At 39.6% G+C, this 15,110-nt stretch overlaps 1 protein-coding gene across 5 annotated transcripts in view; it reads left to right on the top strand.

Moving 5' to 3' along the window:
• The window catches only part of wrn (WRN RecQ like helicase), a 70,752-nt gene that overhangs the window by 42,440 nt on the left and 13,202 nt on the right, over positions 1 to 15,110 (top strand). For 3 of the 5 annotated variants that reach the window (XM_089126333.1, XM_039677621.2, XM_089126336.1), the window contains 9 exons: positions 6,544 to 6,636; positions 6,707 to 6,836; positions 7,878 to 8,048; positions 8,440 to 8,537; positions 11,013 to 11,079; positions 11,156 to 11,241; positions 11,394 to 11,475; positions 13,721 to 13,833; positions 14,234 to 14,348. In XM_089126333.1, coding sequence (XP_088982459.1) covers positions 6,544 to 6,636; positions 6,707 to 6,836; positions 7,878 to 8,048; positions 8,440 to 8,537; positions 11,013 to 11,079; positions 11,156 to 11,241; positions 11,394 to 11,475; positions 13,721 to 13,833; positions 14,234 to 14,348 — 955 coding nt within the window. The remainder of the gene's footprint in view (positions 1 to 6,543; positions 6,637 to 6,706; positions 6,837 to 7,877; positions 8,049 to 8,439; positions 8,538 to 11,012; positions 11,080 to 11,155; positions 11,242 to 11,393; positions 11,476 to 13,720; positions 13,834 to 14,233; positions 14,349 to 15,110) is intronic. The other 2 variants (XM_089126334.1, XM_089126335.1) reach the window with 2 other exon arrangements.

Below are 15,110 nucleotides of genomic sequence, written 5' to 3'. Positions count from 1 at the left end.
ATTATACGAAACATTGTATTCAACATCATATATAGCAGTTTACTTTAGTACTGTCACTAAAACTCTGAAAACGAGATTTTTTTTCTCACTCTTCTCTTTTTTTCTTCACTCTTCACTTTCTCACAGAAATATACGCAATACAGATTGTCACTATCCACTAGGGGTGTCCCCGAATAAGGATTTACACATTCGAATCAGAATTTTCGAATCTTTCTATAGTCGACTGATAGTCGAATCATCTATGTGTGTGTGTGAATGTGTTGGGAGGGGCACGACACTAGGTAGTCAGCAGGAGGGTAAAACTATTTTTATTTTATTTTACACACTGCACACAGCAACAACTTTTAATAAAGCGACCAAAACTGCCTGCCAATGACAATGGCTTTCTTATTTACGTTTAATAAAAGGTAATGTGGTGGATAAACATTCGTAAAACGTTCTCTCATAACATTTTAAAGCCGCGATCGAAATACAGAACATCACACAAATATCTAAAAGAACATTTTGATAAATAAACCTAAAAAAAATACCTGCCTAGATCGGAAAAGAACACACTGACTGCAGACAGGATTAGCATTTCACATTTTGCGAAATTAAATTAAATCGGCAAAATTGCCTGTGCTAGCATGCTTTCAGTGCAGCGCAACATCGACACAACGAAAAGAAAAAAAAAAGCATTAATTTACAGAATTAAATTAGAACAGAATATATATTTCTTATAATAAAAAATAAATAAAAACGAAATAGTCAGGGAGCATAATAAATGTGTGCAAAATGCCAAAGTACAGGGGAACATATATTTAAAAAAAAATACAAGTTAAATTAAGTAACCCTGAGTGATCAATAAATAAAATTAAAATAAATAAATTATTAAAACAACGAAAGTTTAGCCAGAATTGTGAACCTTGTCCTTTTAACTGCCAAAATAACAATAAACGCCAAACTGGCAGTTTTTTTAGCTAAACATGTTCACAGCAAATTAAAATTAGAAACGGCTGAAATGTTTGAAAACACTTGTACCCTACCCGATCGAAAAAAATCCAGTCTTTCACTCTGCTTGTGCACGTTTGAGTCTTTTTAAGTTGTGTGCGAGGAAAACCAACTTGTTGACGTTGGCCGGCAGCAGTGCGCTCCTGGTTTTACTGATAATAAATCCAGCCTTGGAGAAAATTCTTTCTGATGGTGTGGAAGTAGATGGGATGCTGAGGAATCTCTTTGCGGCCCTGGACAGCTTTGGGTATCTCTCCTCATTCTTTTGCCACCATTCCAGTGGTCCTGTACTGCTTCTTGCAGTGTCCTTTAAATAAGCCCTCATTTCACTGTCCCCTGGCTGTTGCTCCTCTTCATCGCTGGACAACAGCATCAACATCACTTGGTCTTTCTCTTTTTCTTGTCTTGAAGGGCCTGCAATATCACGCTCCTCCACCAATTCACTGTCATCACCTACCTCCTGTACAGGCCTGGCAGCTAAACTCTCAGCCAGATTTTCCACCACAGCATACGCCTCATTCCTTTGCTCATCATCAGTCAAAAAGGAAAGCTTCTTAAAACGTGGGTCAAGAATTGCAGCCTTGATATAAATACTGCTCTCCAAAAGACGGCCTTTAAGCTCCCATCGTCTGTCAATCTCCTCGGTCAGGGTAATCTTGAGGGTCTTAGTAACAGCGCTGTCGTCTTCATGTACCACCAAGTGTCGTTTCTTAATGTTCATAAGCATCGGAACAGTGGCAGACAGAAATGCGTTCATATCTTGTGACAAAAGCTCTGTCAGTTTGATCATTGGCTTGAGAACATTGACTATGTCCTCTACCATTCTCCACTGGGATGTTGTGAGCTCTAGATCACGGTCGGACCGTTTGCTGACACTTGAATCCGTCAGCACGGCTGAAACTGCACCCCTTTGTTCTAACAGGCGATCGAGCATAAGATAGACAGAATTCCATCGAGTGGCAACATCTTACCATACCATACCATACCAACTTTATTTATAAAGCACATTTAAAAACAACCAAGGTTGACCAAAGTGCTGTACATTAACAGATACACAACAACAACAAGCAAGCAATTAAAACAATCAATAAACTATAAAACTATACAAGGTACAACTCTCACGCAGGAGTAAATGCCAATGAATAAAAGTGTGTCTTAAGTCGTGATTTAAAAGTGTGTAGGCTAGGGGCTAATCTGACGTGCAGAGGCAGATCATTCCACAACCTTGGGGCCACAACTGAAAAAGCTCGATCACCCCTATTTTTGAGTCGCGTTCTAGGGACCGATAAGATTAGCTGGTCAGCAGACCTTAATGACCTCGAAGGAGCGTGAATCTTCAGTAGTTCAGAGATATAAACTGGGGCTTGACCATTAAGAGATTTAAAAACAAACAACAAAATCTTAAATTGTATTCTAAAACAAACTGGTAGCCAATGAAGGGAGGCAAGGACAGGCGTAATATGATCTCTTTTCCGTGTTCCGGTTAGGACTCGAGCAGCAGCGTTTTGAACCATTTGTAATCTAGAGAGGGAGGTCTGGTTAATGCCCACATATAAGGCATTACAGTAGTCCAGACGAGTTGCAATAAAACAATCTTGTACAAGTTTATGCTCTGCAACATTCAGTTCTCTTTGTTTTTCTGCAAGTGCTGTGGTGGCCTTGGCGCTTTTTTTGAAGTGTGAAACAAGGCGCCTTGCAGCAGCAACAGTGCGACACACGGGATCTTTCTTTAATGCGCTGTTAATGCACAATTGCAGTGTATGCCCCGCACAACGGACTCCCTGTACAGTTCCCCACGATGGGTCTTGGGCCAGTTGATTGGTGCATGCAACCATATTCGTTGCATTGTCATGGACAACAGAAACGATCTTAGTGCCTGGAATGTCCCAATCAGAAATGACTTCTTTCAGTGTTTGTGAAATATGTTCTGCTGTATGACTTTCCTCCATTTTTTTGTTGCCAACACAAAATTTTCCAGTCGCCAGGCTTCAGTAATAAAGTGGGCTGTAACTGTAAGATATGCCTCCATTTGCAGCGAGGTCCAAATATCTGTGGTGAGGCTGACTGCTTTGCAATTGTTTATTATTATGTAAACCTTAACATGTATTTCGCATCCACCGCATGCATAACCGTCTCTCTTTTGGGAACTGTGTATCCTGGCTCAAGTGTGCGCATTAATTCTTTAAAACCTTCACCGTCCACAACATTCACTGGCCTCATGTCGAGCGCAATGAACTCTGCAATTTTGCCCGTGATTTCTCTTTTCCTTTTCTCGGACAATGGCGGTCTCAAATCTAGCTTTCTTTGAGTTAGTTTTGGCGCAGCTCCGGTACTACTACTAGATGAACTGCCGTCGTTAGTCTGATACTGTGGGTGGATCTAGAAAAAAGACGAACATATTTTAAGTCCCAACATATGATATTGCTATTCGTAAATTAAAAGCGCCAGTTAAATGAAAGAGTGAACCATCCTTATTGGAAGCTTAGCTTCTGAAGCTAAGAAACTTACCCGTTTTAAGTGGAAAGCCATATTTGTTGTTGATGAGTGGTAGGACATGAGCTGTTGGCACAACTTGCATTTTACTTTTTTTGGATCATCTTTAACCATTTCAAAGTGCATCCACACTTTAGATTTTTTTGTTCCAGACATTGTAATCCCTGCCGTCAAGATGCTCCTCGTCTGTCACGGATCAGGGAAAGTGAAACTTAAATCTGTCACAGCGGTGAGCGGTGGTTGGATTTATTCACACACACAAACGTGTATATAACTTACTATAACCGTACAAAATCAGTAGTTCTGTGTGAAATTAGACATTGAGCACCCCCATATTGCCAAAATGGTATGATCCACGTTTCATAAAATCCGCGAACGAAGATTCGACTGTGAGATCAGTGGTCGAATCAGGCTCCGCATATCGATGCATCGAATCTTCGACTATTCGGGGTCACCCCTACTATCCACTAGGGGTGGCACGGTACATGAAAAAACACCCGAACCGTTCGGTTCGCTTGTCTCGGTTCGGAGCGCGTGTGCGTCTCACGGTTCGACGCATGCGCAATGTAACCTCGTGCCCGTATGTGACGTGTTTTCTTTTCGCGCGACATAAACTTGTTCGACTTGGACCGGCGCTGCACAGAGCGATCTGTGAATAACATCAATCTAGCGCGAGTCGGCACCGTATGCATTCATCACTTTCGCGGTATTTGATGTCATTACCGATCGCTCTGTGCAAACCCTGCACTTTAATTTTAAGTGGAAAAAAGTACCCTCACATTTTGGGAATAGAAGCATTGTTGATACTGTTTTTGTGTTGAGGTTGAACTTAAATTTCACTTTATGTTTATGGCCTTTGCTATTGCTATAGCTTAATTATCTATAGGCAATGAGGTTTCATGTATATTGACATTTAAAAGACAGTGTTTTAAGAGTTGCTCTCTTTTTCTTTTAAAAGATAGAATTTTGGTAAGAGCTACAAAAGTTAGCAGTTGATACATGAAAGTTAATTTCTTTGTGTAAATAAGATTTATGTGATAAAAATGCACAAGTTCTTGTATGATAGTGATACACATTCTCCTTTTTTTGCCAAATAAACAAAAAGCATGTCAATTTCTTCTCTCTTGCTGTATCTAAATCTCACCTAGCTTTCCTCTGAGATAGTCCCAAAATGTGCTTAAAGTCAAAGAGTCAAATTCAGTTTGTGCATGATTGCATGAATATAATATATATATTTTTAATACTGTATCCTAAAGTGTGGATAATTAAGCTATATATCACATGCTGAAGTACATTTCTGGAGTGTTAAAGATTAAAAGAAAAAATAACAAGAACCGTACAGAACCGAAAACCGTGACCCTAAAACCGTGATACAAACCGAACCGTGGGTTTTGTGAACCGTGCCACCCCTACTATCCACTATACATATTGTTGCATTTTTGTATTATGATATATTGTGACACAATATATTGTTACACCCCTCGTTCTTACAACAACAAAAAAACTGATTGCATTACAGCAAATTTACTGGGAAATATTCCTACTTATGACAATAACTGTATGTTAACACCGTCGCCGACTTGAGCGGCAAAGAAGCTCTGGCCGCCCTGTCAAGGATGCTTGTCAAAAAGTACAGGGAAGCTTGTTGACACTTTGGACAATCCGACGAAGCGGGGAGAAGAGAAGTGTCACAACATGAAATGTAATAAACAGGAAAAACAAGCAATACATTGAAGAAACCTTTTATAATGACTGCATTTTTATAAGCGTTTTGGTCACATTTGGTTGAAATAAAAAAAGAATAATTAGCTTATTATTATTATTTGCATTAGTGCAATTTGTCCAATCTGTGTCACCGTGAGCAAATGAGTTTCATTCCCGCTTAAAACGAGCGTTCGTAAATATTTCAAATAAAAGTTGCGCTCATGCAGTCCCTAGAAGCAAACAACGTCATGTTATAAATGATAAGAAACCCAGCAACGAGTAGCTTGTCCTCCATTTTCTCTGAACTAATGTTTTGGTAGGAACGAAAGTTTAAATCGAATGTTTCTCCGGAATCAGCCAGCGCGAAGGACGTCTATATTCCGATTGGTTGCTGGCGTTTTGCCGCTGAGCCGCAGCTTCTTTCAACTTCTGATTGACGCTCAAAACGGCCAAAACGCGACGCCGATGGATGTGACGCTCTTTACAGCTGTGAGAAGCCAGCTTCCATTGAAAATGAATGACTTCCGGCTGCTTTGGAAGCTCGAGTCGGTGGCGGTGTGAACGTACAGTAATGTCAAACTTGTGAATAACATTATTATTTAATTTTTACATATTTATTAAAGGGGTCATATAAAGGTACATACACTGACAAGTTGATTGTACTGAAATGTGTGTTGGCAGTGCCTGTACACAACCATCATATAATGATAAAAATCTATCCAGTGTTTTTGTTTTAATCTCCTTATATATTTTGCCCTCCCTCAAATTGAGCCGTTCGATTTTGTGACATCACACGCCACGGTCGGATGCCCCTCCTACGGTTATAGATTGACATCAATTCAACACAGACCCGCCCTGGGCAAGCGGTCATCATAGTCCATCATTGTTGGAACGGCGTCTAAGGGATTGTGGTGTTCTGTTCTTGTGTGATAATGAACACAGCAGTCATTTTGATAAATCCTAAATTCGAACTGCTGAAGTTGCAATGGTTGAGTTTTGCACGGTTGTACTGATGTGTCCTCAGAGACTCCTGCTGCCATTCGCTCTCTGAAATATACCCTAAACTGTTGTCAAGGCAACATTCCATATGCGTTGTGTCAAAGCACCAAAGAACAGAGAGGCGGAGTGAGCAAAGCTCATTATCATTTAAGCCATATGCACTGAAAAGGCGTGCTGAAAACAGAGCTGTTTTTGACTGTTTGTTTTTAGTGTTTTCTTGCAATACTGATGAACTTTTATTTCAAGTATACTACAAACTTTTCATTTAGACCCTAAAGTATCAAATTAACTTTAACACTTACAACCCTTTTAAAACGTGATTTTTGTAATGTAAAGGTTGTGTGAATTGTATCGTAGGTTGATTTTGTGTCATTTTGAGGACAAGCGCCTGAGGAAAGTGACGTCGGGAATTCTGGGTAGCAGTGAGTGTTGTGATAACTGCAGGACAGGGTGAGTGGATCTGCTCTTTGTGTCTTCAGACCGCTCTGATAGTTCATGCTTTATGGTGTTGTGCTGTCAGTGTGGACAGAGGCAATCCAGAGGGGGGCCTGCAGGATTTTGGCTCGTGTGCCTATCAGCTGATGAAGGCTGTCAGCACAATGGATGAGAGGTTTGGCATCACAGCGCCCATCCTCTTCCTGCGGGGCTCGGTACGTCACACACACATACACCCCTTAACATGTAGAACCAAACCCTGGGCCTCAGAATTTGGTCAAGTTTGTTTTATGTCACTTAGTTAAAATCAATAACTAATCCAAAAAGTATTTGGTAACACTTTACTTGAAGGGATGTGCATTAGACTTACATGACGTGATGACACCTTCATAATCATGACATGACACACGTCATGAATATGAAGCAGGTTGTATGCATGTTTATGACAACTGTCATTAAGTGTCATTCGCTCAATTATGACATTTTAATGCAAATATGACATTATTTGAGATGCCTTTATGACAACATAAACCAATACATCATAACCTGTCAATGTCACCTGTCAAATTGTCATAAATATGTCATAAACATGACATAGCAGATTAATTATCAAACTTGAGAAACCACTTAGCTTAATGGGGTAACATTACATTAAACTGTCCTATAGTTGGTTATGCCATTCGCTGTCATGATGCCATTATAACTTTGTCTTGAATATTTTTCTTGAACTCAGCTAGTGGTACAAACTGAATTTGTCATTAAAATCTTATAATGGCCTCATGACAGCCAATGTCAAAACCAACCACCTGACAGTTCAATGTAATGTTTACCCATAAAGCTAAGTGCTTTCTTAAGTTTGATAATTAATCTGCTATGTCATTTGTATGACATGTTTATGACAGGTTGTGTTGTCTTACTAATGTCAAGTTTTCATGACAAAGACATCTCAAACAATGTCATATTTACATTAAAACTGCCATAATTGAGTGAAAGACACTTAATGACAGTTGTCTTAAACATGCATAAAACTTCCTTCATATTTATGTAATGTGTCATCATGATTATGAAGGTGTCATTTCAGTCTTGTGCACACCACTTCAAGTAAAGTTTTACCAAGTAGGTTCTCAAGATATTTCCATGAAGGGATGCAAAAGGAAAAAAATTATATCTTTTATAATACGTCTATGAGGCCTTGATCTTTCAAACATGAGTTTTTAAAGTCAGAACTACAAATGAATATGTCTTCTCTCCTCCAGAACTCTCAGCGGGTTCCCGATCGCTTTCGGAAGCACTCTCTGTTCGGCATCGGCAGGGACATCTCAGACACCTGGTGGAAAGCTCTCAGCAGAGAACTGCTTGCTGAGAAATATCTGATAGAAGCCACAGGCCACAACAAATTCACCACTCTCTGTAAACTCACACCCAAGGTACTCAAACTCAAGGTTACTTGTATAACTTTAAGTAAACATGTTTTAAGGGTGCGTCGCTAGAAGGGGAGAAAGGTGGGACTGCAATTTCAGCCAAGGGAAAAGAGAAAAAAACGTTCATTGGACGGTAATTTCAGCACTTTTATTGGCGGCAGCATGAACTCCGCATTGGTCTGGATGCATGCAAATCTATAAAACTGCCTCTCATGATGGTGGTATTTATGTTAAAATATAAATAGGGGGATTTTTAGGTGCCCAATACACTTAAAGTATTTGTTAGAATTATTACAGACTTACATATTTTCAACAATGTTTTCAGTGCACACTCTTGTGGAAAAAAAACATGCTATATTCATTCAGATGATTGCCATGTTTGTGAATGCTTGAGTAGGGCAGGTCATGGCTGAGTACAGCTGAAGATGAGAGGCACAGGCAACTCCTGCTGCAGCCCAACAGGGATCTGTTCATCAGAGTCAGTTCCGTACCGAGGTAAGACACACCCCATCATCAGACACAAACACACGTAGAGCCCTGCACAGGCCTCAAATCTAGGCCCTAGCCCGGCCCTGGCCCAAGACGTCCAGGCCCTAGCCCGGCCCGTGTCCGATAGCTCATCAGAATGATCAGCCCGAGTCTGACCCGAGCCCGTTTATTTAAAAAAAAAACCCCACCTTACTGCCCTATGTTGCAGTCATAAACAGATGTTTTGTCCTCAGTGGCAAAGTATTTACCGTTTAGTTTATTTTCATTTCTTTATAAAGTTAATTAACAAATGTTTCTTTTTATTTTATTTTTTTATGACGACCAAGCACCCGACAGCGAGTTAAACATGTTTGATCCATTTATAGCCTCTCAAATCAACACTTTACTTGGCTACAATAAAATCCATAGATATAAAACCACTTAAGCATATCACACAGACAGTTAACGTTAGTTTAAACGTTTGTTCAAACGTTTATTGTCATTTTTGAAAAGCTGAGGCTAACTGCTCTGCTGCTCAGTCGCAATAGCGCTCGTATGCATTTACAATACAATAAAATACAGAGAATGCGTTGCAATCTAAACAAATCAAATAAATTACATTAAAAACAAACATGCAGGTTATCTTACCTCAAAAATCAAGTCTTCACTACAGAACATGGCCATTCGTATTTCCAATAGTTTCCAACAGACTCATGAAATTAAAGTCCAATCAAAGAAAAAACAACAAGACAACCCCCTAACATGGCTAAAAACAGTCTCTTACAGAGCATCGTGCAGAAAAAGCACAGCATCCACTGTGGAAAGTTTTAATCCAGTCGTACAGTCACGCTCACTACTTCTGCTGCTGGCGGGACACTAAACACAGAACAAGCTGGTCGTGCGGATCGCACCGCCGGGAAACCTGTGTGCGCGTGTGCGTGAGTCATATATGTCAGTATGATAGGTTATAGACGAATCCGACGAGCGTTCTTGTGTAGGCTGCCATCTTGTGGCGACGCCATTACTGAGCTGTTACACCGGCATAGACATATGCACCGGTATGTAAACAAACCTCGGAGATAAGGTGATAACGCATCCTTGATGACAGCTACAGCCAGGCAGACTTGTTGGGTTGATGATGTTAGACATTGGCCTCCAGTCACAGATGAAGGTACAAACGATCTTACAGATTATTTATGAAAATAGCTTGGCAAGCAAGCTAGGCTAACGTTTGCTACCGAGGAAACTAAAAAAAAGATCTGTCCATTTGGCAACAATAAATAAATAAATAAATGAAATCAAATAAACAATTTCATGTTTTTCATTTGTGTCCATTATTTATCTCATTTTTACATTGCAACGGGCATGGGTAAGGTAACGTTACAGCTAGAAAGTATACACAATATCGACCAACTACTGTTTTTAAACCATGGAAAGAGGTCAATATAACAGCAGGAGAACAATTGTGTCACATAACGTTACATTCAGCTCAGGAAAGCCATTTAATGACCATAGCATGTAAATTGAATAGAAAAAATAATAAGAGAGGAGATTTTGCTGATCACTATATCACACATTTATTATATTTTTTTACTTATGTCATTGAATAATTGTTATTATACGCGAATGTCCGTGTCTTGTACTCGCCCAGGAAATCTGTGTTTACCGTACGGCTCCAGACAGGGGCAGTCGACCGGGGTATTCACAATGTTTTCTCTTCAAAATTTAAATTTTACTGCCACCATTGAAACAATTTATAACAGAAACTGTTTACCCACTCGACATTATACAAGGGCTAACGTTGTAACGTTAGTGTCAGTCGTAAATCTCGAGCTGTTTATTCCAGTGGACGCAAGTTGCAAATAAAACAATAGAAGGCCATGGCGCAACGCTACCCAGCAACAGCTCAGTAATGGCGCCCGCTTACTTCCGGTAGTTTCGCCGGATTCGTCTATAAAACGTCTTTCTATGTTTGCTTTTCAATAGTCATCTTCTCATATTTTATTTTAATTAATATCTAAAATAGGCTATAAAAAAGATAAGCCTAAAACAGGGCCGATGCCTGGCCCGCGTGTGAACTATGACGTTAAAATTGGCCCGAAGCCCGGCCCGAGGAGTGTAAATAAGTCGGGGCCCGTCGGGCTCGGGCTGAAATGCAGGCCTCTAAACACACGTGCTGTGTAGGCAAGGACACACTGGGTCCACGTGGCAAACCTGAGAGGGTTGTGGACAGTTTTTAGCTTATTTTGCTCACAGATTCCAGTGCATTCAATCTAATACATAGCTTACATCTAATGAAAGTTTTCTTGTGTATTTAATCTTCAGTGATTAACAATGTATTGGCTTTTATTTTTTGTGACGTACTTCATTGGACACTGTGAAAGGTGTTCTTTTGTAACATTGCAGAATAGCAGGCACTGGACATTTTCCTGCCAGGTAAACTAGCGTTGCTCAATGATCTATGTTTGCGTTCTTCACTGTATTCCTTGTGTGTCTTTGCAGGAGAAAGGCAGATCCAGCTCATGTTGGGTTTACTGCTTCTGACCCACAGCCAGATCTCATGAGTCGGGTCAGTATCAATGCTGAAATCTTCCTTTGAATGAACAGTTTGACTTTTAAATGCTTGATTTTATTGTTTTTTGCAGCCCTCTCTTGCTTCTTTTCAGAGGTCAAAGGTCAGATCTGGAGTTGACATGCCTCAGATGGTGGAGAAAGCAGTCTTATCCTCAAGGTATGAATTATACATAAATATTTACTGAAATTTTGCCTCCAAATTAGCATTTTTCTTTGATTATGGTTTGAGTATGTTGTTCAGAGGTTTGTTCCACTTACTGTGTCATGTCACAAAATGTCTTGGCATTATGTTATTTAATATGTTAACAGATCAGCTGCCAGATCAACCCAGATCCGCACTGATGTCCGAGCCCAAACTCCAGCGGTCTCTGCTAAAGAGATCCAGCTACAGGTACTGAATGTAAATGTGACCCTGGACCACAAAACCAGTCTCAAGTCGCGCATGTATATTTGTGGCAATAGCCAACAATACATTGTATGGGTTTAAATTATCGATTTTTAGGATTAGGATCGAAGGACGAAGCATTAGGATATTAAAGGGATTGTTCACCCCAAAAAATAAACCTCTGTCAGTAATGGCTCTCTGTAAGACTTTCGTTCATCTTCATAACACAAAATAAGATATTTTTGATTAAATCTGAGAGCGAAAGGAAATGAATAGTTGAATAAACTCATTATTTTTGTTTGTTTTTTTGCGTACAAAGTATTCTCGTCATCTGAAACTTAAAGGGTTAGTTCAGTATTTTATGCTTAAAGCCCTGTTTTAAGGTCGTTTCTGATGAAATAGAAAGGTTAAGATTGAAATTGCTGCTGTCCCGAGAATTTTAGGTTTCTGTGTTAGCACTCCCCCACCTACACAATGGTCATCTATGTGCACTTGAACAATCATTCTTAAAACGCATAAAAAGTTTCAAAAACTGCAATAAACCCTGTTGGAAAGCAAAAACCTGTTGTGTGAGCATATCAGTGAACACCCCAGACAACTCGGTGAGTTTCACATCTTTGTAAACTAAAGTTTAATGCGTTTAATGTATAATTGTTCCATTACACATAGACGACCATTGTGTAGGTGAGGGGGTGCTAACACAGAAACCTAAAATTCTCGGTACAGCAGCATTTATCCAAATTTCAATCTTTACCGTTCAATTTCACCAGAAACTATGTTAAAACAGGGCTTTAAGTGTAAAATACCAAACCAACCCTTTAAGATTGAGCCACTGTAGTCATTTAGACTATTTTAACGATGTCTTTCATAACTTTTGGGCCAGCCAGTTTAGATCCCTTAAAGGTCCCATATTATGCCCCCACAGATCATTTTTTACAGCATGTTTAAATTGTCATTTTTTGGGTCTCAGAAAAACGCGCTGTTTTAGTGTGTGCCCTTTAAATGCAAATAAGCTGCTGCTGCCGGCACAGGGGGCGGAGCTTCATGAGCTCGTGCTCAGTCTTTCAGGACAGTTTCATCTCACAGAATGATGATAATATCAGAAACTCTCAGTAACGGTGTTCATTTTGAGTCGGACAATAATGCCAGAGTGCTGTATAGAGATGGAACAGTATAGTTTAGTAGTTTAGACTCTCTGTGGTCACAAAAAATCCCAGGATGTCTTTCGAAAGAGTAGGGGTGTAACCTCTTTTTTGCCCAGTGGCCTCTGTCCATCATGGTCTCCTAATCATCCCCATATATACCAATTGGCTTCATCACTCTGCCTCCTCTCCACCAGTAAGCTGGTGTGTGGTGGGTTTTCTGGCGCAATATGGCTACCGTCGTATCATCCAGGTGGATTCTGCACATTGGTGGTGGTTGAGGAGATTCCCCCTTCTATCTAAAGCGCTTTGAGTGTCCAGAAAAGCGCTATATAAATGTAATGAATTATTATTATTATTATCCATTATTTATTAATAGCCTACAAGTCTGCTGTTTCGGACCAGGTCCGAATGATGATCAAACATATACTGATGAGTTTAATGTTTATTGTACATCACACAAAAGATGAAGTGTCAGTTTTACTTCAGAAAATCACCGTAAGAGCTGAGTAAACAGTAAGTTATAAGAAGTGTGCAAGTTGAGGGAGCATTCCTGTGGGCGGACGTTAGTCAAAAAACTGTTCTACTGACGTCATTAAAGAAGGATGTAGAAGGGATGTAGTCCAAACGATGTAGGCTACTTCTGTTAAATAAAATATCTCGCTTGGCATTGAACTTTGAGCTTTATAATTTTACAGATATTATTTATACAACAATTTATACTCCAACAACATTACACACTAACTAAAGTTTAAAACATGGGATCATGAAGAACGGGACCTTTAAGAAGCCTATAGAGGAGTTTAATCAAAATATCTCAGATTTAATCTAAAATATCTTAATTTATGTTCCAAAGATTAACTGACAGAGTTTTCATTTTGGGATGAACTAACCCTTTCAGTAAAGATCATGTTCGATGAAGATATTTTGTAAATTTCTTACCGTATCGTAAATATATGGTCCAGGGTCACAAAGCAGCTCTGCCACAGAGTGAGGATGAGCCCAGTGCTGACATTTATCAATCCTTCTGATTTCTGCAGCACACATCTCTGGAAACAACAGCCAGAATCTGTTTTTTATTCTCTTTCTTGTTTCTTCTGTTTTTGCAGTCTGAACTGTACGGTCTGCTGGTGTCTGAGCGTCAGAAGTTAGCTAGTCTCAGAGACATCCCACCAGCTCTACTGGCGACCAATAAGATCCTGTTGGACATGGCAAAATTAAGGTAATTTCTTAATTTTTCTAGAAGGAAAGAGTTTGATGGCCTTTGGAATAATGTAGGATAGTGTAGTATCCAGTCACTCGAATGGGAATCTGTGCCATTGGGAGTTTTTTATTGAAGTGAGAACTTCCAGATGATGCAGATTTCGCTCTTTTGACACTTGAATATGCCGAGCTGACCAAGAGAAAGCTGCTTGGATTGATAGAGCCTTTTGTGTGAGCTGTGCTTCACACATCGCTATGCTATTGACCGTAAACAATGGACCATTTTATGTGACCGTCAAATTTGTACTGTGATTTAAAAGAATAAATAAAACAGTGTTATAAGGTGGTGATGTTAAACTTTGGCAGACATGCTTGTCATGTGTCATATTTTGAGGCTTCATGTGGATTTTATTTGGCAGGCCGCGCTCAACATCCAGCTTGAAGCAGGTGGACGGTGTTTCAGAGGCCAAAGCGTCCGTGCTCACGCCTCTTATAGAGGTCATCGCTCGATTCTGTCAGACACACAGCTTACAGGTACTGCACACTAGCACACAGGTAAACACTGCATATTGGGCACTACTCTTCAAAAGTTTGGCATCAATAAGTTTTGTTTTGAAAGACTTTTCTTATGATCACCAAGCCTGCATTGTTTTATGCTTCTTTTTTTGATGCAACATAATGTATCCTTGCTGAATAAAATGACTAATTTCTTTAAAAATGTGATCCCAAACTTTTGAACCGTGTGCAAAAACATTGATAGTTTAATGTGGAAAAATAATGACTGTAGGTCACACTTTATTTTAGGTGTCCTTAACTACTACTAATAAACCATTAGATTTAATATACTTACTAATTACGCACATGTCTGTGCATTTTTAATTATATTTAAAGTACTTGCATTTAAATAACAGTTGTAGTGACTCTTAACACCCTATAAACCTAACCCCTTACTATAACCTGAGCCCTAACTTTACTCCTAAAGCCATACCTCAAACATATTAGCAGTAAACATGGGAGTGCATAGTCTAGTCTTGGGGGTATTTTATGCTAGTACATAGGTGCACTATGTAATAATTTTGCAGTAAAATATCCGAAAGCCACTAGGCCAGTGTTATATATTTTGTTTAGTTGATTACCCTCGGTTTCCGCTCGTACTGCCATAGTCACCAGATGTGGACAGCTGGGTTACGCCTAGTGGCGCACTCATGCTGTTGTTGTTTTGTTCAAACATTTTGGACCATGGCAAGCAGACTTTGAGACAAAAAGAGGATTAAAATGAGGATCAATATAATTTGA

The sequence above is a fragment of the Pimephales promelas genome, chromosome 23 (genome assembly GCF_988280905.1).
Source record: "Pimephales promelas chromosome 23, fPimPro1.hap1.1, whole genome shotgun sequence".
Taxonomy (NCBI): Eukaryota; Metazoa; Chordata; class Actinopteri; order Cypriniformes; family Leuciscidae; genus Pimephales; species Pimephales promelas.
This window is presented reverse-complemented; position numbering and strand designations above follow the sequence as displayed.